The sequence below is a fragment of the Andrena cerasifolii genome, chromosome 3 (assembly GCF_050908995.1).
Source record: "Andrena cerasifolii isolate SP2316 chromosome 3, iyAndCera1_principal, whole genome shotgun sequence".
Classification (NCBI taxonomy): Eukaryota; Metazoa; Arthropoda; class Insecta; order Hymenoptera; family Andrenidae; genus Andrena; species Andrena cerasifolii.
Window position 1 is genome coordinate 14,831,174 of NC_135120.1, and position 22,435 is coordinate 14,853,608.

The 22,435-nt window shown below is 46.3% G+C and overlaps 1 protein-coding gene across 2 annotated transcripts in view; it reads right to left on the reverse strand.

The window, feature by feature from the left end:
• Nucleotides 1-22,435, reverse strand: part of Unc-13 (unc-13) — a 144,897-nt gene that overhangs the window by 17,573 nt on the left and 104,889 nt on the right. Inside the window, exon 8 of one of the 2 annotated variants that reach the window (XM_076808292.1) lies at nt 10,582-10,688. In XM_076808292.1, coding sequence (XP_076664407.1) covers nt 10,582-10,688 — 107 coding nt within the window. Of the gene's footprint in view, nt 1-10,581; nt 10,689-16,377; nt 16,485-22,435 lie in introns of both variants that reach the window. The other variant, XM_076808290.1, reaches the window with a different exon arrangement.

The window sequence follows — 22,435 nt, forward strand, 5'->3', positions numbered from 1 at the left end:
TTCGTGTACAGTTATCGTGAAACGATCAAAACCGATAGGCCCATGCACATCTAACAACCATCGGACTAAGCACTCGGAGGTCACGTTTCTTGGCAGCCACCTCGAAAGCGTGCAAAAGCTCGGCGTGAGTCGTGTGGGTAAATACATTTACACAAATATTGATGGCCCAGTTCAAGGCAGCGACCACTCAGGCCACTAGAGGCAAAGAAAACGGTCGGTTTACTTAAAAACTCGTGACAGTCTCTGTGTGAAGAATCGATCGGGAATACGCGCTATATCTACGATAACTTTACCGGGTGCCATCTCCGCTGTAAACAATCTCTTTCTATCTACTCCACCTGAGTCCTCCTCGCCTCGAAATAGACCATGCCCACAAAAATAAACGTACAGAAATATATATATATATATATATATATATATATATATATATTTAATATATATATATATATATATATTTAAATATTATGTATATAATACTATATATATAATTATTATGTATATAATATTATATATATAAATACATATGTACACGTATGCATTCATATATGTGTATAAAAGAAACATATATTACGACAAGGTTTCGACGTGAACGTGCTGCGTTCCGGACAGACGGACAGACACACATGCCCATGCTACTAACTCTTTCATTTCGCACCGCCGATTGCAGGCGGAGGCGATTCGCCGATGTCTCTCGTCCTCGAGGAACGTCGATCTCGTACCCAATCTCGAATTAATTCATCGAGCCACGGCCGCAATCCACTCCATGGATTCTCGGCAGAGCGTGTGCGTGTGCGTGTGTGTGTTTGCGTGTGTTCGTACGTGTCGCCCGTTCGCGCGGGCCTGCCGCATTTCGCGGCTAATCGGGCCGCGTCCGATACAATTCCGCGCGTCCCCGCGTGGATCGTTATAATACGGCGTCGTGTGCCGTTCCTTCGCCTGGCAGAACGAACGAACGGTCTGGATACGCAATCACGCGGCTAAACTCGCGTGGCAGCGGTTCACCGGAAGGGCAACTAACGGAGGGTGGCCTAAGGAGCGTCCTCCTCTAAATCGATACTCTACGGGGGGATAGAGAAAAGTAATCTAGAACTCGCTACGGGTAATCGTATGGGAAGATACGGGAGCCACTGGCTGCGGCGAAAATCGCGGCTCAAGGGAACGCGGCGAGGTAACTTCCTCGGCGAAGATGAAACGAAGTTGCAGAACGAGCGTTTCGCGTGCGGGGGCTAGTTTTCAGGAAACGGGACTTGGGAAAGGCGACGCGCGCAAATTAGATGAGACCGTGGCAGGTCGTATCTAAGTGCAGAACCAATTTCATGAATCTTCAAAGCCGCGTTAGCCGAAAAGGAAAGGCTGCGGGGAAACTTTTGTTATGCAATTTCGTGTTATCTTTGCTCGAGGAGTCGCTCCGTTTTCGCCGGCGCCGTGATTTCTGCCGCGCGCCCAGTAGTAAGTATCAACGACTTCCGAGTCGGGCGGTGCTCGAGGAAACTGATGGAAATTGTGGTCGAACGTTTTATAGGCCGAAGCTTCCAGGTGTCAGTGAGGTTCATGTAGCATTGTGTACCGTAGTTGCACTGGTGTTGCAGAGGGTGCACCAAGGACAATTAACCGACTGATCAATTCATGGTGTATAAGCGGGTAACAGGAGCGTTAATGCGTCTTGATATCTTGATGAAGCTGAGTGTAATACTAGTGAAATTTGGGATATAACGATATGGATTGCACCTGGAAGCTTCAGTTAACAATAGAGAGTAATACTGGTTGAAGAAACCCTAAGTTCTCATTCGGCTGGTTTGATTTAGAGGCTTTGGAGTAAGTGCCTATTGTGGCGCTGAAACGAACACAAATGTGAGGCTGTTCCTACGATCGTATTCCTTCCTGAAACTGACTTTACGTTTCCGCTAACCACAGTTTAAAAATTCCCATCTCTCAACGCTTTACTTCTCAGTTTCAACGAGCACGACATGACTCCGAACTTCGTTGGCGCATCCTTGGGTATATCTTCATTACGAAAGTAACGGAGGAAAGTATAGTAGTAAACTATAGTTAGATATCTAAAGTCTAGATGGAAGTCTAAGTAGAAGAAAGAAGATAGTTTCTATTCGCTATCGAAAAACGAGATACTAAGTAAGTCTGAATGTTATCGAATGAAATATACAATGAATCACTGATTGCGTTCAGTCTTGAATGAATAGTTATCAATTCGTCCACCTGTTCTTTCGGATTTTCTATAGTATGCCGCGTATCTTCAATTCCAAGAATATAATTCAAGAAAAATTGTAAAAGTGGGATCAGATCAGGCACAAACCTCTTCCAATTAACCAATAAGTGTCCTTCCCCGATCTCTGCTCAAGAAAACCTACTAAATCACCCAATCTTCTTACATAACGATGATGTTTTTATTACAGACACTTGCTTGGTGCTAAAAGCACAGCTCTTTCAATTTTATTACCGAATCTCTCGAGTATCATAAACGTTATCATAGAACGATGACTATCCAGACGAATAAACTTGAGCAACATCTGTAACCCGCATCCTTTGCGGCTCCATTGTACAGATACATATTTACCATACCGGTATCGATTTTACGCTGTGTCTCGTGTACTCTGCCATTTTAGTTTGCTGCCGTCGTCACGCGTACTATCTTATTTACATGACACCGGGCGGTTGTCCGAAGACAAACGAAGTAACTCGGCCGAATAAACAGGGGGTTGAATTTATGCGGTTCGCATGAGAACGATTCGTTAGCCGTTGCTCAGGGTCCAATTGATTCGGACGGACGTGTTTTTCGTACAAACACACCACGTCCCGTTGGTTAACAAACATTGTCTCGCGCATAACGTACGTTTTCAATATTCAATTATAAGTATTGCAAACACAGTCGTTACTGTAATACCCATTTCAACGGTACTCCCGAGAAACTGATCCGAACAACGTTTCAGGCTACGAGAAGGTCCCTCAAATTTCGATGTGTGGCTATCCAGCTACCTTGCGGGAATGTTTCATCTCGTATTTATACGTTTATCTCGCATTTGAACCTCCCCGCTGTCGTCCCGGGTCGATTTCGTTCAGGCGAAGTTTCATCGTTACCTTTTGATGCGCTTTCCGTTTTTCCTTAATAAAACTGCGCTTTAATTCCGCCTCCCCACTTGATCGTGCCGTTTTTGCGGCCCTCCTTGGATATTCGAGATCCTACAGGCCAGGTGGGCCTCTCAGTTGGCTGGTCGGGTTGCAGCGATTTTAATTTGCGCCCACTGAGTCAAGAGATTTGATTACTGGAGCGGAAGCGGAAGTAACGCCGACTGTTACCGTGCCATCCTCTCACCCAGATACCACCCCACTCGACCCTTCCATTTGGATTCTCCGTCGTTGGCTATCCCAGTTTTCCTTGATGCGGGCCTATTCGAAATTTCCGCCCGATTTAGGCGAAGGGTGAAGAATTTACTGCCGCGAATTCTGGGGCGGTTGATATTTGCCGAGGAAGGAATTCTAGGGAACGCCAGTCCTGCCGCAGCAACCTTCAGTTTCCTTCGATTCTATTTTCATTTCCTAGATATTTACCTATTTACTTGTTTCCCAATGCAAGTAGCTCTTTGTTCTCCCCCTTCGTTCTGTTTCCCTCGTTCGAATCGAACTGCATTCTATTCCGACTTCGAAGGTTTCCAGCGTTTACTTGTCCCCCAACGTCCTCGCAACTTCTATCGTTTCTTTTCTGCACCGGTTCTACTCGATTCAGCTCTTTTTTTTATCCTAGAATCGTATTCAGAGCGTAGAGTTTCAACGGTATTGTATGGCACTCCTTACTTAGGTGGCTGAAGGCCAACTTCTCTTTGCGAAACGGAGCGCTTCAATCTTTACTCGCTTTTGTATGTACCTCAACCGCCCTTCTTCTTCTCCCATTCTTTTTTTCCCTTCATTTTCCCTACCCCTTCAATCCCTTATTCCCAATTTACCCCTTACCCGTTTTTGCGCCCCTCATACTCGCAGCCATTAGTTCCCTTATCTTCCTTCCGCACCCACTACTCTCATCTCTGCATCCACTCGGCTCGTCTTTACGTCTCCGGTCTCTCTTTCCCGCGGAGTTCCACCGACGGGGGCGAAATGTCTGGCACGTTTCACGGCTTTGGACGACACGCCCCTCCGCCTCGTCGATTTCCACGTGCCCCCATGGCGGGCATCGTGCCTCGAAGTTTCCATCGACAGAGTTTTGGTCGCGGCCGACGTTCAGCGGCGCGCAGACCGGCGACCAGAAAAGAGGAAAAACTGTTGACCCGCTTCGCGATGAGGCAGCAATTACTCTAATGATCGTCCTCCTGCCAGGGGGCCTCGCTTCTTTATCTCTCCTTTGCTGCTTCTCTCCCTCCTTCGCTGCCAGAAACGCTTTAATTGCCGTAATCGGTCCGTGGCGATGGTGATCGCCGAATAGATTGGCGTTCTCCTTTGACGTCTGGTTCGTGCCCTTTCCGGCGCCATTGCGAGTCGTTACGTATCTTTATTAGCCCCCACCGTGCTGGTCCTCGGTACCGGCAGCCTTATACCTTCCATTCCTTCCCTATTCCCCAGGTATTAATTGTCTCGTTTCAATTCCGTCGCGACGACTGCTGAAAACAGGCTGGAGAAGGGAACCAGGGGGATGGGGAAAGAAGTCTCAGTCACAATTTAACCTGTTAATTAAGCCATCGCGCAACGACGTCCTCGACTTAATTGCCAATTCCATTTGTCCACACTGTACACGGAAACGGGGGATGGGAAGTTTTTATTTACCACCGCGCGCTTTCCTCGGCTGTTCTTACTTCGCCTAACGAAGAATTCCCGTTTTGTTACTTGTGTCTACCGTACCTTGACACGTAAGAGGCTTAGAATGCTCGTCGTTCACAGAGAAGGAACTGGAGAATTATGCAGGTCGCTGTGGTAGTCTATTTCACTTCAATCAAGCTTTCACGTTCCCAGCTTCAAGTATTTTGGTCGAGAATTTACAGTTAAAAAATTATCATTCATCATAAGTTTCGTCTCATTGTCTGCGTCGAGATGAATAAAAAAATCCAGAGCAGTTTAACCGAGAAACTCATTGAAAGGAGTTCACCCTTCGGCAACGTGGAGCCACGGAATCAAACAGCTTCTACATCGATCTGGTCTTCGTTTACTTTTTCTAAGAAGCAGCAATTAACATTCGTTTATAAAGATTTTTCCTCGTCGAGACTTTCGTTACCCATCCCCTTTCAGTGTCCCTTCAAATCGAGCTCCAACTCGATACTGGCTGAGAAGCTAGAGAAAATCATTCCTTTGCTTAACGAACTGTGAATCCTTGATAAATCTCTCCCCAGAGCACGAGATATTTCGCATCAGCCGCACCCTGTTTATTGGTCTTGCTGCTGCCTTTCAGTAAATGCTAGTTTCTTGTCCCGTTACTTTTTATTTAAGTTCACTCTGGCCCCATGTACGCGCCCCGAGACTCTGAATGGAGCAAAAGTATACGAGGAACTTAGGGACAAGGAAAAGTTCCCTAATGCTAGGCGCCCTCCTTCCGTTTCCTTCTTTTTCTTTCGGACTTGCCCTATTTACTTCTCTTCCTACCTTTTCCCGTCTTCTGCGCCCCCTTCGCGGTTGCATTTCCCCGCCCCGACTCTTTCAGTCGCGTGGAAGCCACGGAATGTCGGGCATCGCTCATTTGATTCGATGCAGAAACTTTTCCCACTGGCATCATCTGCGTATTTAGCGACATACTCGCCCTCCTTCGGGAGATCCTGTTCTCCATTCTCCCTAATTCTGATAATCCAATCGATTTTAGAAAAGTTGGATTGAAAATTAAAACCTGAGAACCGACTGTAGTGGAATATGATCGTTCCACGTTTCTCTCCTGGCTTTTAAGGGGAGAAGCCTGTATAAACGGCTCATTTTTGTATGAATTTTTAAGGGTAGTTTATTTAACAGTATAACAAGTTAAAAAAAATTATAACAAAATTATAATAAATACAAATGAAATAGAGCAGTATCTGAAATAGGTTTTTTTCGAGATGCAAAACGGCGCCGGTTATAGCGTCTCTGGTAATTATGTGAAACAGACCAATAATTTTTTTTTTAATTTATGTACCAATTGTAAGAATATGAACCGCAAAAGGTGTAAAAAATTGCATATTTCAAAAATGGCGGAACTTCAAACATTTTCGCCAAAAATTCGCGTTTTATTTAAAATTAATAATTTGGTTAAACATTGTGGTTCATATTCTGAGGAATATTATAAACTAAAAGTGTGCAAAATTTGAAGTTGATTGATCAAATAGTTTTTGAGTTATCCCCGGCGCCAATTTTGAAAACGTGGTTTCGAGAAAAACGCGTTTAAAATGCGTTTTGAGGTATGCTCGGCGCTCGGAGGCGCCCTGACTCACCGGGTTGTAGTATCGACACGGAGCTGAATTTCGGATTATAACTTTAAGAATATATTTTTTAAATGTTTCAGAAGCGATTTATGGAAAAAAATTTGTTTCTATTTTTCGTTCGATTAATACGGTCTTCTCCCCTTAACATGTGGAACACGACGTTGCTTTCTCCGCTTCAAAAATACCTGTGCCCTCCCTTCTGCTTCACTGGAACCGCAAAACGCACGGAACTACTGGACGTTCAGTACCAGCAAATATTTGAAACAGAAGTTTTATAATTAAGAAGAATTAGCGGTACGTAGCAGTCGATATCGAAGCAACTCGTGCAACCTGACCTTCCAAAACGAATTAAAATTCTGCGTCCACTTTGAATCTCTGAGTTCAATGAAAGGAACTTATCGTAACACGAGATCACAACCTGCAGAAGTGGAGCTCGCCGTGGCACGAATGCTACGTTTACTCTCGCTGTTTCCTCTGTACTTTTCCTCTTATTTCAAGGCGTGCGAGCGAGCAGCGGACAGGTTCCATTCTGCAGCTATTTCCTTTCCTTTTTGTCGTGTTTCTCCACTACCTTGTTCTGGGAATCGAGGGAAACGAAACCAAAGTTCTCGTTCTGGGCACTTTCGTTCGCCTGTCGACGTAATATCGAGGCGTCGAAACGAAATGCAATTAGCAGTTGAGTGGATCGTGTAATGTAAGGGATGCCTAACGGTGTGTCAACATTCCTCTTTTCGAGAATGTGGATTGTAGAAACTGATAGGATCTTGAATATGAATTCTAATATCTCTTCGCCTGAACTCCTCTTCAGGCGCGCCGAACGTGTCGAGGCCAAAGCGTCTATGTGCACAGGAAAATTGAATTAGTAAATTTCATTTGACTGTTCCCCGATGGCGAAACTGGTTTATCCTTCGCCGGGAAGTCGATGGCAATGGTGGCAATTCTTTCTCGCGTCGCGCAAAGAGTTCTCCTCTTTGACGTGCATATTCGCAGCTGTAAATTCGAGAGTTGCGCTGCAGACGGAGCGACTACGCTTGCGGATTTCCCTCTTCGCTAGTCCTCGCGGGAATAGCGCGGCAGGAGATCGAATTTTTCCGGAATTCCCGACACTCTGTCCCAACCCGCGCCGTCGAGGACGTTGCAGCTCGCACCAGCTACCGAGGGTCTTTCGAGAATCTGTCAGGATCCTCGGGCGTTGCACCACGTCCGTTTTGTTGCAGAGACCGTTTCACTTCTGCCTCTCGAACGTGAATCTTACAGACGAACGTATCTCCGAGGTGTCCTGGCGGGAGGTATATAAAGGCCATAACTCTTTCCTAGAAAGAATACTCGAAGGGGTGCCCTAGCAGTGTACAAATTATTATTCATCCATCATTCTTCCCTTTCTACCCTCACTACACTGGAAGTTCACCACCACACCCTTGGTGCCTTTGATTCAATTAGGACAGCCGAAACTTCTATAACAAGAACACTAGATTTGATTCTTCATTGAAGTCGCGTCGAAAGGTGGTCAGAAGTCGAGGTGAATGGCGCAGCGGTGTTCCGTGCCTATCGATTCTCCCCCGTCCTGGCGTCGAGAAGACGACCAATTAGACGGGCGCGAATTCGTCTCGATCAGATTTCGCGGAATCGGACGAACGAGGGTGACGATGGTGGTCGACAAGTTAAGGCTGCATCACCGACACGGGTGAACACACCTGAGCAAGGTGTACGGGTTGCAAGGACTGCACGTGTGAGCTGCACCCGCTGCACTTCCCTGTACGTTGAACTATCGATCGTTTCGGGGCGGACGCAAGCCTTGCACCGAGCCTCTCTCGTCCGGACGATTCGTCGGTGGATTCAGTCGAGCCTCGCTAAAACTCCCATCCATTTACAGGCATCCGATCGTGCTTGGTTTGCGCTTAATCGACAGGCCTTAGCCACATGTCTGAATCGTGTAAGTCCGGACTGTTCCTCGCTATACGTGCAACGTCGGCGCAATCTTTCTGGCGTTCAAACTTTCGGGCTGGGTCAATGGAACGTTCGGGTGCGCCGAGGAGCTACGAGTGCTCTCGTCAATGGAATATCGAATTTTTCAATGGAAAGTCTCGTACCGATGAAGATTCGATTTCCAACGATTTTCGAGCGACTTAATATCTGTGTTAGAAGCTGTCGTGTATTGGGAAATTGATATTGGTGATTTAGAAATGGATTTGAATAGTGGAGAATGTTGATTTTTTTTTGTGATACTCTGCGAAGTCCAATCAATTCTTTTTTAGCTTTGGCAATTAATTCTTTTTAATATTCTTTTCATTACTCGTCTCTATAGTACTATAAATATACCATTTTCAGATAACATATTCCCACTCTTTCTCTATTTTATTTCTTTTTTAAATCCATCAGTATTTCAATTTTTTTTTCCCATTCATTTTGGCGAAGGGAATTGCTTCGTAGTGAGTTATTCCTATGGAAAATGAAACCCTGTTTCAGAGAAGTATTTTTCGTGTATAATAAACCATGCAAGCCGACATCACGTTTGCACTGTCAACAAAATTCCTTCCCCGTGGTTTTCCCCTTCAAATGGGAAAACAGGTAATAATATTGACAATAACCAGATCTGGTTCGGTTGATGACTATTTTCTAGGATTTTCTCTTGCATCGTATCCACGTGTTTCTTTCTGTATCGTGATAATTCTGCAAATGATTGTTTTAGGTATATCCAAATTACTTGCGTGCCTTTATGAGATCATATCATATAATATTTCCGTTTCACCAATTTTCTCCTTGTCCAGATAATCCTATACCCAAAATCAACTTCGAATATCAATGCTCCGTTGCGTTAATAATTTCCCCTGTAGTGGATTTTCGCCGCCGCCCGAGGCACGAGAAAATAAAGCCATTTTTGGCGTTTGCAATTCCATAGAACACGGCCGTTACACACGCAGGACGATAATCGGACTGTTCAAACGCAGGTTCACACCGCCCGCCGTGGCTTTTTTGGTCGGCCGTTTTGCAACCCGGAAATGGATTTCATTCAGCGAGATGTCATATGCATATATTTCTGCATTTTCCACGGAACCATTTCTCTTGTACCTATGCACTGCGCCTTCCTATTTTCCTCCCTGTTACGAAAAATTAAAGCAAACAATTGCTCTCGCATATCGATGCGAAGTCATTTCTATTTATTCGTACGGCTAATGCGAACGGTACAGTTCACACTGTTTACAAGCGTAAACGATGCCTCGATTTTTCCAGCGCACTATTTGTACTTTAAATAGTTAAAAACAAACTTTTCAGTGCCGTGTGCTTTTTTGTTTTCCCAGTGAAGCGGCCCAAATGGAATTATTCTTCGACTAGGTATACGTAGCGTTGCAACCCCGTTAACGAGAACGAACGGCGGTACCGCGGGGCTGGAAAACAATCGAGAAGTGTCCCAAGTTGAATCGCACGACGACCAATACCGGTAAATGTCTCATCGATCTCCGAAGTTTTCCCTGCAAATTGCTCGTGCTGAGGGATAGTTTCCCAAAGTTTCGCGCCCGTTCGGATGCAGAGTACACGAGTTAGGCCACCAGGCACAATACAACGCGATCGATACGGTTCGCTGCTCGTGGCCGAGAGTTTTCCGTCTGATCTGATCGAAAATCGTGCGCAGAAAGACATGAAACCTTCCGAGACGTGAGTTCGTGCCTTAATGGATAGAAAAACTTCGACTCCTTTTTGGCCGGGATACGTGGAGGCCTTTGGTTATCGCGGGTGTTCGGCAGCTGTCGTTAAAGAAGTCGCAGGAATCGCTGGACGCGGTGAGAAATGAACTTAACAGATCTAGAGACTTAGACTGCAAGGGTTCTGATGGTAAAATCTGTAGAAAACAGTGATCGAGCTCTCTTCATGTTTGATTTTTCCAGGAGGACTTCAAATTGAATGTAAAAACAGTGTGGTAAGCTAAAAAACACTGTGGGTGTGAAGTTAGATACACAAAAAAGAGAGACAGCAACAGGAAAGGAAGGAAAGGTCCGACAAGTGCCGAGCAACAACGGCAACGGCTCACCCAGGTTCCCCGGTTGCCACGGCAGAGTCTGCTCCGTGGTCCCGTGTACCAAAAAAGCGTGTGTCCGCGTGTATAATGACATTTTATTGGGCAGAGGGCCCGTGCTCGTTCACGGCACGGTCGGCCACGTGGTGGAGAAACTCTTAACTGTCTAAGGTATCAGTATCGTGTCACCTGTGATGGCGATCTTGCAGGACCACTTGCTGGTACCCTCAAGGACGATCTGTTCAGCCTGCTCGAGGCTGTCTATGTGCGTGTCCGGGTCGACTGTAAACGTCGTGCTGAAAACAAGACAATGTCCTCGTCATCGGATCGTCCTTCGACAACCTCTCGTACCGAAACCCTCGATCCTCCTCGATCGTTCTAAATCGTGAAAACTCCAAGCCCGTGGCAGCAGCTCGTTCAACTACGCGGGGGTACCATACAGAGGCCACCGAAGGACGTGGTAGGACTGTCTCGTGGCGGAGTTCGTCGAAAGTCATTGAACGTCATCCAGCAGCGGTGTCGACTCAGCGCGGATTAGCGGGGGATGATGCGTTAGGGTGGCAGGCTGATTACTCGGCCAAATGACTCGACGCAATCGCGAAAGCGAAGCGTCGTCTGTAATCGCTCGATCATTACGCCGCGTGGTGATCGCGCGCTGGAGGACAGCCGCCCTTCCCCTCGTCAGCGATCACGCGCTGTCTTGCCAGAGGGGTTGCGCCAGCGGGGCGAATGCGCCGGTGAACGGACACACGCGCGCGGATCGGTGGATGGTTACCGATGAATCGTTGGCTTGTCCGCGGGGAACGTGGGAGGGATGAAAGCGACAGAACAGAGAATTTTATCAGCTCGTGGCTTTGGACGAGAACGAGGGTTGCGATGGAAAAAATGTCGAGCATCCGCGATGAGGACGTCTCTGGGTGGACTTAGGGACAGAACCCACGTCCGACGCGAACAATTGCGCGGCAAATAATGCGAGAGCATCTTCCTGGAGGCAACGTGTATTGCTGGGTAACGCGAGCTCCCGCGAGCGCACGAACACTCGCGAGCTCGAAAAGCTCGACGAAACTGGAGTCTCAGGCGAGCGTGGGGGGTGGCGTTTCCTGGAAAATGAGACGCTCGCACGTCAAGATGAATGGAAGCGGCCGTGACAAATATTTGAAGCGAAGTCGTGGCAACCCTTCCTTGCTCGGCCTTACATTCGAATCCACGGTGGAGCAACCGACTGTGGGATGTTCCGGCAGCATTGTCGCCATACCAATTCCCTTTGAATTCAACACCGTGCCAGCAGCGGTTCATTCGACGGAGTTAATCTGCACGCCCCGTTGCTTTGCATATTCTACACTGCTGTTCTGGATGCACTTGGAAGCTCGGTCGATGGCGACGCATCGAACTCCAACTACGACCCTCGCGTGTAATCCTCACGCCACCTGTTAATCCTCGCGGCGATAGAATTAGCATCGCTTCGTTCAGCCCCCCCCCTCTGCTTGTCAGACCGAAATAAGAAAACTTGTTGCTCCGTGGCTATGGCTCATTGCCAACCTCGAACCCTCCGGCCGCGCTCTAGAATAACTGCAAGTTGGCGAAAGTAGCGCCTTTCTGCGGACAAGTTGATTAAGTGGATCAGCGATAGAGAAATCGAAGCAATCAACCAGGCATCTGCTGCGAGGGATAGCACAGCTGTTCTTTGGTTTTTAGAAAGGAGCATCCCTTAATTACATTCTGCAAGTTTCTCTCTTACGAGTTGCTGGAACAAAACCTAGCTCACTTCGACGCAGAAAAACCACGTAACAAGATTGACTCAACCGGGCACCGCCTTTTTCTCGCTCCAACTGCACCCAAAACATGTAGGTCAGTTTTTTTCAGCCACAGGCACGAACATGGCACAGAGCATACGAAAGTAATTCGTTTCTTCCGCCACCGGTTTTAGCTGCGACAAGTTAACGGGTCGTACGAACGGAAGTAGTCCAAGGAACGCTGGGTTCCGTGGGATGTACGAGGACAGTTTCGTGAATTACAATTTCCACCGAGCTTCCCGGACAGGTATTGCTTCCGAAAAGCTTGCAGGAAGAACTTGGATGTTACAGGTACCCGGGAAACTTTACGCGTTTCGCTCGAGCGGCTGTGAACCTTGGGCGACATGCTCCGTGGTGCTGGATGAACTCTGACGCGTCTAATGTACCGAATAAGAACTGCGCCGGGTGTCTTTACCTCGGCAGATCCAACAGCACCATCCACTATCTAGATATTCTTTAGGAAACTGTCCCTTCTACGTCCTCGCCTGAAGAAGTTCCTCCTAAATCTGAACCTTGGTCATTTTTTAAAAAAAAAACTATTCAACCCTCGATGCAATCCCATTACACGCCACGAATTATGAACGACCAAGAACGCAGTGGACGTAGGAATCGATGAAAGAGCTAATAGATGATCGATAACGGAATTTCGACGGCCTCGCGTGCAACAAACCCTGCCATGCATCACGACTGGCTGGCGCATCGCTTTCAGTATACGTTGCCGCAACATCGAGGACGCTGGTTAGGCGCTGGCTCACGATCCAGTACGGCTTAGCTTTGACAATGGCTGGGGTGATATACCAACGGAGCCACAACAAGTTGCCGTGTGACCTTAATGGACTTTCGATTGAATTCCTCCGGAGCAGAGGGTGGAACCACTTGGCGTGATGGACAACCGCACGACAGCCGACTACACGCGTGCCCGGCTGGAATGAAGCACAGGCGACGATACCAACGATTCAGCGGACGAAAGCTCTTTTGATGTCTACGCACACATGCGAATTCCGTGACGGTTCAGTGATGTCAGTGTCAACGGTCTCTTTGCCTCAGTATCGGTAACGGACACGGAAAAGTGCGAATTCAAAACGGGGAAACGATATTTCCCACTCACACTGACGCCACCGAACTATACCGGAGCTGACATGTGCGCGTGCACTCTTAACTACCTCCACTCCGTGACGTTCCAGTTTTTGGCCAATTTCAGGACTGACTTCGAGTTTGTTTCCAATTTCGACGAACTGTGGTCGGATACGATTGGTCGTGACTGTTTCTAGCGATGCTGAGGGCGGTTAGCGATGATCGAAGTTTCTCTGGTCTCTAGCGGTCTACGTTTTATCGATGCATGAAGTAAGATGTCGAGGGAATGTCGCGATGAAGGTCATCGATCGATGCTGCTCGTTCGATCAGATGATCGTACGACTCGGTTGATGAAACTTGCGGGCACTAGATCATCTAGCGCGAGTACATGTGTAAGAGTACACCTAGCGGGATGGTTTAACGCAAATTGATCGAGGTCTAACGACTAAAAGGTCCCGTTAGCCCCAAGCCCCGTAATTACAACGATCCAGGATAGTAGGACGATCTGTGGCTCGTGTTTCCTAATCAAGATCGTTTGATCGCTCGATGAGTAATGCTCCCCTTTTTATCACTGATCTGCAATCTGCGATGCCCGGTGACGTATAGGGGCTTATCGCGGTACTTTGTACCTGAGGATTGGACGGTGCTTTCACGATCGACTTTTTTAAACGGAGTCGTTGAGGAATGGAGAACTTTACGCGCTGTACATTGTGTACTACTAGGTGCACCATTAATTATATACAATATTGTGTAGAGAGTTGTACCGAATTAATACCCGAAATCGTTGCAAACGTAACGGATTTCCCCTTATTGGTAGCCGAGGCATGTAGAATCTGAATGGGAATCAGCTTGGAGGGCAATAACCAGCCTCTTCTTCGTTTCATACCAAATTTTGCATACGAACCTTCTGTACCATCGATCCAAAATTACGACATTTACATTCTACCGAGGGGAGTGGGGCGGGGTGGGTGGAGGTTCTTAACGATCATGATGAAGACACGTAGGCGGGGCGTGAAGGAACTCTTGAAGAATCAGAATGCTGGGGGCTAGTGTTCCACGGTATCGCTCCTTTCGAGATGGTATTCCCTCTTCTCGCCCACATCGCGACGTTCCTCGTGTCTGCTGAATTGCGGATCACGGGGGAATGCCATCGGTTCCGTTGGAAACGTATCGACGCGGGAGCTAGTGCCGTGAAATTACCATGGCCGAAACCGAAAGACGAAAAGGGGCGTGAGCGATGGTGGGTTCGAACGAGGTGAGGCTAACGGCCTGGAAATGTCCAATTAATGCCGCGCGCTAATGGGCCGCGATGTATCGTTGCACCCGGAGACGAATGTAAATTATGGAAGGTGACACGTATAGAACAACGACACGGGTGTATGGGTGGCTGGCGCGCCTGTGTAGACGATGTGCGACGGAGGTGGCAGAGTAATTGGGTAGGATGCACGGGTCTGGGTTGTGTTCAGAGGTGATGACGTGTGAAAAGTATGCACCCGTTCGTCACATCGTAGGTATGACTCCCTTGTATGTAAAATATGTTGCTCTGTAGGATATCGCTGCCGTGTGTATAGAGTATTCATTGAATGCTGTGCCTGGATTTTGAATTGTTTTCTGTTTTTGAATATAGATGCGCGCGCCACCGTGACGAGTGGCGCCGGATAAATCGAGAATCTGTAGCGCGGACGGAAAGTGCGCGAGTCCATTTAGTTAAATAAGATCTCGCGTCTCAACGCTCCACCGTACCAATTTTCCATTTATTTGCTCGCGAGGAGCGAGCCACTGCCCAATCGCGCCACTCGTCACGGGGCACCCCATCTATCCCATCGGGATCAATCTGCTGCCGTGTGTGTATTTGCTGTTTGCTGGTGTTTCGAATTCCCGTGACCTCTCTACCACTACTTTCTCCCACGACTATAATCCTACGTCACGAAACAGCGCTAGTTACCGGTCGCCCCGGGAGGGAACGAATGCCTTGTCTACCCCGTTCATCAGCACGGCATACAGCGCGAGTGCATCGTTTTCATCGTTACTATTACCGCGTGCAAATGTAATCTCTCTACACACACCGTCGCTTTCACCCGACACTGCCGCGAGACTTCAGATTACTTCGGCGTAGCGAGGCACACACCGATGCGAACAGTGCAATCTACATACGCGCCGTCGGTAGACGTAGCATTCTGGCCGAAGCGTCACGGTTAGGACAATTTCCTCCCTGCCCAGTGGCCGTTCTCCCCTATAACCAGCGTTCGGTATCAGAGAGGGAGAGAGAAAGAGAAAGACAGAGAGAGAGAGAGAGAGAGAGAGAGAGAGAGAGAGAGAGAGAGAGAGAGAGAGAGATAGAAAACAGAGCACACAGAGCAGATAAAAGACAGATAGTGTGAAAGACGAAGAACAGCCGCAGAGCGAGAAACTTAGAGAAGCCAGAGCAGTACGGAGCGAAATAAAAGTTAAAGGAACGAAAAATGTTTGATGAGATAAGGGGAGGCTAGCCGATAGACGCTCGGAGACGATTGTCCACGGCCCGTGACGCCCGTTCCAGGACTCTTCTAACCGCGCGCAGCTCTATGCACACATATGCGAGGAACGGGTGCATTCCAACAGACGGTACAGCCAAATCGCTATACAATATATAATATATATATATAATATATATATAATATGTATATTATAATATATATATATATATAATATGTATATTATAATATATATATATATATATATAATATGTATATTATAATAATAGATATCACAGTGTGACAGTACAACACAGCAGCAGCCGGCAGAGCGTCAGACCCGGTATGATGAAATAATAAACGATCGCAGTAAAGAAACAATGAGAGGCAAGAAGTTAAAGTATAACGGTCAGACGTGGAACGTGAAGGGATTCGGGGGGTTGCGGTTCGGGGAAATAGAACAAAAGGGGGCTCGCGCGGTTCCGCATAAGGGAAATGATAGAAACAATATATACATTTAGGCACACAGGTGGTACACATACGTATGTGTCGTATATAGATAGACAGACGTTAAATCGAGCGCTGCACGTTTCATCGTTTCGTTGCACGGGGGATGGGTTGCATAACCGGCCACGGCCGATGGGCACAACGAGCTGGCCACAAACCTGTAATGGCGATCTTCGCCGACCACTTGCTGGTACCGTCCAGAACCGACTGCTTCACCGACGTCATGTGACCCGTATGTGCGTCCTCGCCGATCCCGAAGACTGACCTAAACTCCGACGAGACTTTCTTTCACATGAGCTGCGCCAAAAGCCTAGATATCTCGTCCTACCTGTTTCCTCTCTTTCATAGCTACACTCGCGTCCCTCGGAACGCGCTCCTCGCGGGCGCACCATTACACGCTCGTTTTGACTCTACATCCGTTTCCCTCTAGTCCTCTTTCTTGCCCACTTTCCCGTTTCTATCGCGATTAGAGAGCCGCGCACAACGTAACGCGCCTCTCTCAACCCCCGTAATTGCATCGCGGGGCAGTCCTCTGAGGGAAGGGTTGCTGGCGGGCCACCTAGTTTCTATTCTCACTGTCGATAGTGTTTCTGGGACTGTAAACGAATCTTTTTGCCACCACTGCTCGCTCGAAATGCTTGGAAATAGTTTATTCGCAAACGGAGACGGACGGATGATTCGAGGGATAATTTCGTCTCCTCTTTTTAAACGGGATTCCGTATATTTAAGTTGAAACGTTGCATGTGACCTGGCAGTCGTTTAAAATACTACCGTGCATGTCTTTCCGAGATCAGAATGGTTGATTCGAGGCGTTTGTGTCAGCTTGCTGAATTAGATATAACTTCGACGGTACAAAGATAAGTATAACGTTCCACTTTAAATACGAAGGCCACCTTCCAGTCACCGTTACGCCTCCAACCATACAGATACTACCTTTAATTCATAATTCTTATCGCGAATCGTCTCTCGCGATTGCAGGCAGATGGACATGCAGTGTTCATTAGAACCGTCTCGAAATTTTGGATGTCTTGTAACAATGAACCAATCACCCGTTACACCCAGATGACAAATCTCAAACCAGCTTCTAATCATCCTGGCCCGCAAACAGCCCTTGCAACTCGCTTACATTGCACGCGACTCTCAGTGCACATCCCCACGAATCATCGTTCTAAACTTCCATCTGGCAGGTCGAAGATCCGGTGATCAGAGTATAATCACACGCCCAACAGTTCAGCCTAACGGATCCCGAAATTTCGGCGACCGAATTGAAACGGGGTGCGGGGGAGTAACGTACTGTACCCTTCCCTCGTGCTTTCCTCGATGGACGTTCGATTTCTCGTCAAGTAGAAATACCTCAGTGGGCGCGACGTTTAAAGAGGCAGCAAGCAGGCTGCAATTTATCCCGCGAGGCCACCGTCGAAAATTTGCCCCCCGTAATTCCTCGGCTGATGAATAACCCTGTTTATCGAAAAGCCGATATCTGGTCGCGGTCCCACATAAATCAAGGGCGACGCCCGCGTTGCTCGTCAGCACGCGCCGCAGCTACCCCGATAGTTCATTGACGAATATTTTCCGAGCGTTGTGGACACACGCCCTTGTAATTAACGCGCTTGGTAATCGACCCTATGGCGAGGGCGTTGATTGCTCGATGGCAGCGTACCAAAACACACTCTGTCGTTATTCGATCTGGGATGCAGCTAGACGCTGCCGATTATTTTTCACCTCCCCGGGGAAGCCGAGACCCGGGCTTCGCGCGAGGTAGAAGATTTTCGAATCGTTACCTACGTACATCCCCCGTCTTCCTTTTTACCCTGGTGCGAGCAGTCGCCATTGCTTTGCCCCCTTCATCCGTTCGTTTCGCTGTCAAAGAGATCGCTATCCGATCGTATTGTCCCGTTGTACACCGAACCGAGCTGCTGAGCACGGTTCTTCAATTTCGCTTTCCACGGTCTGCGATCACTTCGAGGGCCGCCTAACGATACTCTTTGATGTTCGGGCGAACGGTGCGCGAGGTTAGAAATTTTCGACGAGGTTTTGGTGCGGCTTGCGCGAGGTACGTGGATCGCTATATATTAATTACTCTGTGGCAAAGTGACATGGTCCTTTGGGCAAATTTACGTAGAGTATCTTCCACGTTTCTATTATCACTGATCTAAGCTTGAAGGAAAGGATAGAGATACTAGGAGTCGCTAGAATTTCGAGCGTAATCCCAGGTATTCGCGGAACTGTTGCATTAATTTATTGCCTGATGAAACAGTATCGAGCGTTCTTATAATGAAACAAACGGTACACGCTAGACTACTGATCGATATTCAATTGATCTTCCGTTCGCGATACTAGGTCGGACAACCGGGCGATCTCTCGAACGACGAGGCAATATTAATTAACCCTGATCCCCGTTAATCTGTAGCCCGACCACTTAGTAGCTTTTATCGAGATTCCAGATCGCGCTCGAAGCTTGGACGAGCGATATCTCGATACTTTCAACGTTTACGATGGAAATACAACGAGCAATGGTAAATCATATTGAAGGTGGTGCTCGAATAAAATTGACGTGTCGTTGAATGCTCGAGAGAGAGGTCGTTCAAACTGTTTCTTATAAAGTCAGCTGTTCTGATTTGATTAATCTGAAATTTACAAGATGCTGTTCCGAAGTCGTTGAGTCTTCTGTTAAGAATCACATCTGTCAACACAGATTACGCGATATCGTTAATTAATTCAGCTCAGTGTCATGTAATTAGGGAATCTCGACTAATGAGGGTTGAACCGTCAGTAATAGCCCTCTGGAAGGCAGCTGCATCTCTGATAATCTCTCAACGTGTGAAGACACGATTACGACCGTATCGATTATGCAGCGCGCGGTGGAATTATCAGCCTGATCAATTACATTACTATTACCCAGCGAATTTATACGCGAGGAAAGTTTCCAGCGGGCTAAACAGACCTCCGCGCTTTTGGAGCAACATGCGATTTTCCCAGCCGCCAGCCACGGAAATTGCAAATTCCGACCTATGCGCGAGCGTTGATTACTTAATAACCAATAATGAGTCTGATCGATGCTCTACTATTACGTTTAACTCGAGCCTACGAATTCAGAGTAGTATCACGGCTGATGGAGTTCCTCGAAGCATTGGATATTCTTTAAAGATCGATACCAAGTTTTGAATCGAAATTAAGATTGAAATAATAACGACTCAATTTGGAATATTCTCGAAGAAAGTGATATGCTCTTGAACGATTATTTTCAACGGCGAAGATACTTTTCTTGCTTGGAAAGAATGAAACAATTTGACCACGTATCGCTTAAAATAATAAAACATGCGAGAGAGTAATGGCTCGGTTTATCAGTGAAAGCGTTGCTTTTGTAGTAATAAAGTTAGTCGCAAGTGGCTATCTTTTCTTGTTAACGAAATTCCAGCGAATTTAAACCGGCCGTTCGGGTATTTATTCTCATTTCTCCTTTATCGCGTGTAAAATATTTCACACGTACGTACCACGTGGAACTCTAACGAGTAAATGTTTCACATTTTTTTTTATCGCGCCGGTTTAAGAGGTACGAGAGTCGCTTGAAACTAGAAGGTACGAGATCTTTTTTTACGCGTTACCCTACATTTTCGCCCCGGCGGAATAATAGCTTAGATCGGGAGATAAAGAAGTGTGTCATTTTAGCCGCGATTATTCAGGATAAAACTAATTCCTTTTCCATTAGCACGCATTTTAATCCGCCGTTGATGTCAAAGCCAACCGTGAATTGTCGCGTGTGCTTCTGAGTTCGTGCTGTTGCCATTATTGAAATTAAATACACTATTGAAAATTCGGACTATAAAATCGGAGATAGGAAAATTTTAACGATACCCGGTAGCTATTTGATTCATTCGCAAATGCATGTATGCTTTATATCAAAGTAAACTGTACACTGAGAAATATGACAGTGACGTAAATTTGAGAGAACACATAAAAAAGAAAAATATCTATCTAACTTTGATGGATATTGTTGCGTCAGAATGTATCAAATTTTGTTTTGGTTTTTTGAATAAAAAGTACTTCGCTCGGGATAGCTATATCGATCTCGACGTACGTAAAATGTGGTACAGATAGACAAACATCAAGGTCTACTTCTGCAGAAGTAAAAAGCATCATAAATTACACGATATCTAACCACAACATGAATGGACGCGTTTAAACACAGACTAGAATCTCAGTGTAGAATGTTATACATCTCTAGGAACGACCTGCAGCGGTGTAAATTATTTGCAACGCGAACTTTAGCTGTTCCTTGCAGGTAAGAAAGCACATCTGCACGTGTGCAAAATGCAGGACTCGTTGCTGAATCCGCAATGTCGCTTACGATGTATCTTCGTCCTGAATACAACGCGCATCTACGAAACGAGGTATCGTGATAAAGCAGCAAAACTGACCTCGAAAAAGTAGAACAAACTTCTAAGGTGAATGTCCCAATTTCTGCTCATTTAAAAGGTAACTCGTCATAAAGGAGGTGTAAAAAATTTGTGATCAAAATTTGCAGAGTAATTGATTAATTCTTTAATAATAAATCAACCAATTCAAGAATTATTTAAGAAAGATATTTCAAGATGTTTAACTATTAGTAATTTGTAATTAAATATATAATGCTCTAAATTCCGTATTTCTGCTCATGAAAAATAGCGATGTATGTATTGCCCCAAGCTCGTGCAACACTCGCGTAAATGTTTAAATAATTTATAATTATTTTGTTGCAACTATAGTACAAGCGTAACGCATATAATAATAAGAAAAGATACGAAATGAGCAGAAATGGGGGCATGAGTCGAAATTGGGACATTCACCTTACCGGTAAAAGTTTATGCAACGCGAAATGCTTTGTTAAAAATCACAAGCAGGATAATTGAAACGGAAAGTAGTGATAGCAAGGAAAGCAGTAGAGCAGAATTTACTCGTCAAAATTGATACGACTTCTCAGCCGAAGTTACGTTAAACGTCGCAGTATATTTAAAATACCAAATTGATCACCGATCGTGATCGGAATCACTCATAGATTTGCAACGCGACAAGCTTGTCTAAATATTACATTTATCGCTAATTTTTTATCGCGCCCCTTGATCCTATGCTCGCTGAAAGCAGTAATTCAACCTGCAGAGCTTAATATTCTATTCTGGTGGCCCGTAATTTACCTTTGAACTACTATCGACCAGGAATTATGGCAGCAGCGTCTGCTTGACGGGCGTAAAATAAATGGATGTTCCTTGAGCGGAAGATCCACCAGGCATTTCCCTGTCGAATCTTTGCAGCGGTGCTAAGGAGATGATGCAGATTTGTAAAGGAGAGTTCGATCAATCAGGATTATGCCTCTACTTAGAATCCTTTAGAATCTGCTGCACTGTCGGGACCGCGGATCGCGTTCAGCTTTCAAGTTTCTCCAAGCAGTCGCTGCTGCTATAGAATACGTGAAATTAACCCGAATGCAAAGAATTATTTAGCGCTATGCAAATGTCGCCCCGAACACCGGTTTGAAGATTGTTCCGTGCACGCGGCAGGCATTCATTCTTGAACGATAGCAAAGCAATACTGTACTGTTTTAATCTATGGGACATTCCGCCACTGAAATGAATTTTTGGGTACGACACGCTACGGCGTGGAACTGCATCGAATGGGCAGCTTTACAGTAACATTAGGAAGTTTCACGAGTCTAACTAGGTCAGTAATATCAAAGGAAAGTATCGCGAACTTCTTCCCCACATTCGAGCATAATATTAATAATCGTAATAGCCACAGGTATACCTACAGCCATAAAAATGCAAATGATTTCCCGACCATTTGTATCTGATAAAAATGCACCTGGGGACGGCTATTAATTTTAACGAGCAAACTTCGACCTGCTGTTCTTTCTCGTTATTACTACTTGCTTATGTTTCAGTTTCTACCGGATTTTTACACTTCTTTCGCCGAGGTTCGTCGTTAACGATCTCCTCGGATTTTGCATTCTATTCGCCGTGTTTCGCCGTGATCGGGCTCCATAGAGGCCTCCTTCAAATCGGAAGCGATTCATCGCGATAAAGACAAATATGTGAATTTATTCACGAATCTCGACGTTCAAATAATTGCCGGCCCCGCGTTGTAAGTCCGTCTTACCTAAAATATTCCTCTCACCCAATTTTGTTCTTAGGAATCTCAATGTAGGCACTCTCAACGGCGAAATTACTTCCCCCTTTCCCGTGG